The 4,534-nt window shown below is 36.5% G+C and overlaps 1 protein-coding gene across 1 annotated transcript in view; it reads right to left on the bottom strand.

Moving 5' to 3' along the window:
- LOC135203433 (uncharacterized) overlaps positions 1 to 1,731 on the bottom strand; it is a 13,627-nt gene extending 11,896 nt beyond the window's left edge. The window contains exon 1 of the mRNA XM_064233161.1: positions 1,723 to 1,731. Coding sequence (XP_064089231.1) covers positions 1,723 to 1,731 — 9 coding nt within the window. The remainder of the gene's footprint in view (positions 1 to 1,722) is intronic.
- Positions 1,732 to 4,534: the final 2,803 nt, after the last annotated feature.

Here is a 4,534-nt window from a genome sequence, read left to right on the forward strand (position 1 = left end):
CAACTTTTAAAGTTCGACTCAATGATTATCACATTAATCACATATACTAGAAAAATATCACTATGCGTTTTCATTTCTTATCACCATAAAAGTATTTAGAATACAAATTTCATTATGTTATTCTTGAGCTAAGCTAGTAACAGTACGCTCGTCCTAAGTTGCGCTCTCAAGCTATTCAACAATTACTCTCATCCCAAGCTGCTCTCTCTCTCTCTCTCTCTCTCTCTCTCCTCTCTCTCTCTCTCTCTCTCTCTCTCTCTCCATGAAATATGAATTACTGTATCATAATATCATAAACTATTATGTACAAAGTTAAAAATAATAATAATTCCATAAATAAATTAGTTTCTTTTAGCAACTAAATTGTTTTGCCAAAATAATTCTTTCTAAACGTAAACAAAAGACAAAGAAAACTAGTTTTTTATTGCTGTATTTTGCTGTTTATACATTAATATTATAGTTGGGTGGAGTAATCTTTACAGTAAATAATGTTTTTTTTTATCATAAATATGTTCATTCACAAAATAGATATATACTATTTACTTTTAGTTTGGTGCAGCAGCCAAATCATGAAAATAGAAAGGAATTGTTAGGTAATATGCTTTTGCTTGCTGATCTGATGAAGGGGAAATTGAAGATAGGAAATAATAACTTTTGAAAATGTCTTGAATTTAGTTTAAGGTGATAGTTGAAGACATATTTGGAGCTTGAACTAAAGTAGGCAGTTATAAACATTGAAATAGTGGTCTTGGGTGGGTTAATTATTAAAATAGGCAGTTTAAAGTGATTTTTAAGGGGGTGGGGGTACCCATGATAACACGGGTATTTACTTATCACGGGGGGTTCTGGACACCCCTATCCCCCGCGGTTATCGAGGCCCTATTGTACTTCTGATGTCAGAAACTACTCCCCCAAGTATTGTTATTTATTTATTTATTTATGGTAATTTCAATAACATTGATATCTATCCCTCAAATGAGGGACTCATAATGTTGACTTTAAGTGAATAAGTCAAGACTCATGATGTCTAACTAGGTCAGAGGTATTTTCTTGAAGACAGATTCTCTTATTTGATTCTGTTTCATGTTGCTTACAGAGCAATAAGGTTCTGGAACATCATTGATGTTGAGTGTTTTTATTTGAAAGCTTTGAGAAGGTAACCTTTGGTCACATTTTACAATTCAATTTGTTTTGTAAAATAGTTTTGAGTTGCATCTTTATTCTAATAATCTAACATATTGAAAGGGTAATAGCTTTTGTTTGCTATTTTTTTTCTCTCGTTCTCTCATGAAACCACATCTTCACATATAATTAGCTTGTCTTATGTCAGGTATCGGGTGGAAGAGCAGACATCGCACCTGCACAGAACATCTCTGATGACAACTTTGGGGTAAAATATTGGGAAAACAAAACGGGGCCCAATGGTAAATAAGCGTGTTAGAGAGGCAGATGAGAACTCTGGTATATCGTGTGTTAATTTGTCGCCTACCAGAAAAGATTCGAGTAGCAGGAAAGGTACTGTACTGTAAATGTTTGTTTCATAAGGACATATGATATTCTGATTTTTTGCACTTACATTTTACTGCCATAGCAAAGAATTAAAAGTTTCAGTTTCATTAGATTTGTATCTTAAGTAATTCTGATGTTTGCACTTACTTTTTGCTGGCAAAGCAAGGAATTAAAACTAAGTTTCCTTTACATTTTTATCATGTAATTCAGTACCTCCAGCATTAGGTATTGTAGGGAGGAGTGTAAAAAAAACCAGGTTGGACCAAAGCCACTTCTGACTCATACTATCTGTGTAAATTGTAGGGGACAAGTTTGTATGAAAGATCTTACATGTGAGGAATGTAAAGATTGGGACAAATGTTGGTGAAAGTTATGGTAATCTCACTTAGAAAAACTAGATATCTAATAAAAGGAAGGCTTCCTCTAGAGTCTGAATTAGAGCTCGTAGTTTAGAACCCACTCTTAAATACAGGCAGTCCCTAGTTATCAGCAGGGGTTTCCATTCCGATGGGCTTCATGATAAGCGAAAATAGACATTAAATGAAACTCTTATGATTTATGGCGCCAATAACTGGATTTTGGTGCTGATAACCAGTTAAATGGTGTGTGTGTTAAGTATGTATTGGTGCATAACTATTATGATTGCCAATAACAGAAGTCTGGTTTTATGGCACTGAAAATCACAGATTTTAGACAATTGCCATAAAACGGATTATCATTAACCGACTCTGGCAATAACTGGGTACTACCTTTATAGTGTAATAGGTAATCGTGGCAATAACCCGAGTACTACCTTTATAGTGTAGTTGATAATAGTGGCAATAACCGGGTACTACCTTTATAGTGTAGTAGATAATCGTGTCATTCTATCTTCCCCTGCTGTAGCCTTGTCCCCTATCATCAGTCCACCTAATATTATACCATTCACTCCTGTGCCCAGCTCAGTGGTTCCCAACGTTTTTCACTTCATCTCTCCCTCCATGAATTCTCAACCTCCTTCTTGCCCCTTTTCATTTTTCTCTAAAATTCCACCCCTCCATAAAAAACCAAGAGGTAAAAAAAGGATAAAAATAAAATGCTGATGAAGAAAATACCTTTGCTTTATTTATTAGAGCTAAAGTTTTTACAAACTTGGCAATTATAAGTCCAGATGAGGTGAAAAAAACCTCCTCCCAAGAGGAAAGAGTGGAAACTTTGCGATGTTCCCTCTTCTTACAAAACGACCTCCACTACGACTTAGGCCGAGCCCGACATTCCTGGCAGGGATTCATCAACGTACAAAGATGAGCTCTGCACGTACTGCAAGTTGTGTAGGGATCTGTAGTTGACGACTGCAAAAACCTAGAGCACTGGACCTCCGGAATACACATGCATTGACGAGGCTGTGAAGACTCGAGGGAAGCCATACCAACAAATACACATTCTCAACACTGAAAAAAACAGAACAGAGGCAGAAAAAATGGGCTTGGGAGGAGAGGAAAGCCTAAGCATCTACTCCCCAAGACGGTTAGGAAAAGACTGGTGTGTCATGAGGTTTGAATGTGTGGTTTCTGACTAACTTTCACCTTGTTCTCACAGGCGTTGCCAGATCTCACAGACTGCTTTACAGTCAGAGATTGTTTAAACCAGTTACCATCTGCCGCTTGGAAAATATTCTATTGTTAAGACCTCAGGTTTGTTAGCTATGAAAAATACAATTGGTATAAAAACTTTGTCATTTTTTTGAAGTAAAAACTTGAGTTACACCATGAGTGACATTTGTCACAAGGAAGCTAGTGAAGTAAAGATTTATGACTTACTACATACTTTTATGACTGGGGGTTTTATTGTTAACTTTGATTTGATTCTGTTTCAGAGTGCTCCAGAAAAGAGCCTTAGTGATGATGTCAACTCTCTACCCCCATCAGGAAGGACAACCTGACAAATCTGTAAATAACAAGCCTGATAAGGTAAACTTCTTTTGGTCACATTTTTTATTGTTTTCGTTATTATAACTTCAGTGTCTTTCCTTGGAAGTTGGGACTTTCCCTATATTTATTGTTATGTCGTGACAAACATTTGTTACAAGAAGTGAGTTAAGTGAAGATTTTTGTACTTACTACGTACTTTTATGAGTAGGTGTTATTGACAAACTCTGATTTTATTTTGTTTCAGAGTGGCCCAGAAACAAGAAAATCCCTGAGGCGTGTTGATGTTAGTAAGGGTTTGCTGGATGCAAATCCTCCATCCCATGAGGAAGGAGAACCTGATAAATCTGCATTTAAGGACTCTGAAAAGGTAACCTTAACCTTGGTCACGTATTAAAATGAATTTTTCCAAATAAAAAGAAGTACTCCTACCTTGATTCTTATCCTCAATCCCCCCTCGTTGAGGGGACCACCTTGACAGGGTTAGTGGGCCCTTGAACCCAAGAATTAGTTGCCATGTTTTGAGTCCCAAGAGTGTCATATATATTTTGATGTATTTATTTGGGATATTATTTTGCAATTTTCCACTTATTGTAAAATTTATCTGACCTGACAAATAGGAAAAGATATAGCTGGGAATGGGTGGGTTTAAATCTGAAGTTAAATAGTGGGGACCATCAACTGCCCGATAATGTTTGGATCTGAGTTTTTGGGAGGAACTATTCTGCAGGACTGGATCATGGATTCCAGGGGATAACTGTTCTGGTATAGTACTCGAGGCATACCCATAATGTGATTAGGGTGGAAAAGTGATTGTATTCTTGTAATACTCTCAAGTCCCCATCAAGTGGGTTTGCCATATGGTCATTTTAACCTTTGTAGACTGAAGTACCTTCTCATGTCATATTTGAAAATGAAAGGGTACTTGTACATCCTTTCCAGAAAAGACCAATGCAGTGATATTGTTAGAAGACTTGTATAGAGTTCATGTGTATGTTCTCTTACCTGCTTTTCTCTTCTAGAATGATTCGTTCTGCAATCTGTTTCTATGTTTTATGTGGATAAATTTGTAGTTCTGGATTGGTAATATCAGTCTGAGGAGTGTTTAAGCGAGACGA

Source organism: Macrobrachium nipponense, chromosome 36 (genome assembly GCF_015104395.2).
Source record: "Macrobrachium nipponense isolate FS-2020 chromosome 36, ASM1510439v2, whole genome shotgun sequence".
In the NCBI taxonomy this organism is placed as follows: Eukaryota; Metazoa; Arthropoda; class Malacostraca; order Decapoda; family Palaemonidae; genus Macrobrachium; species Macrobrachium nipponense.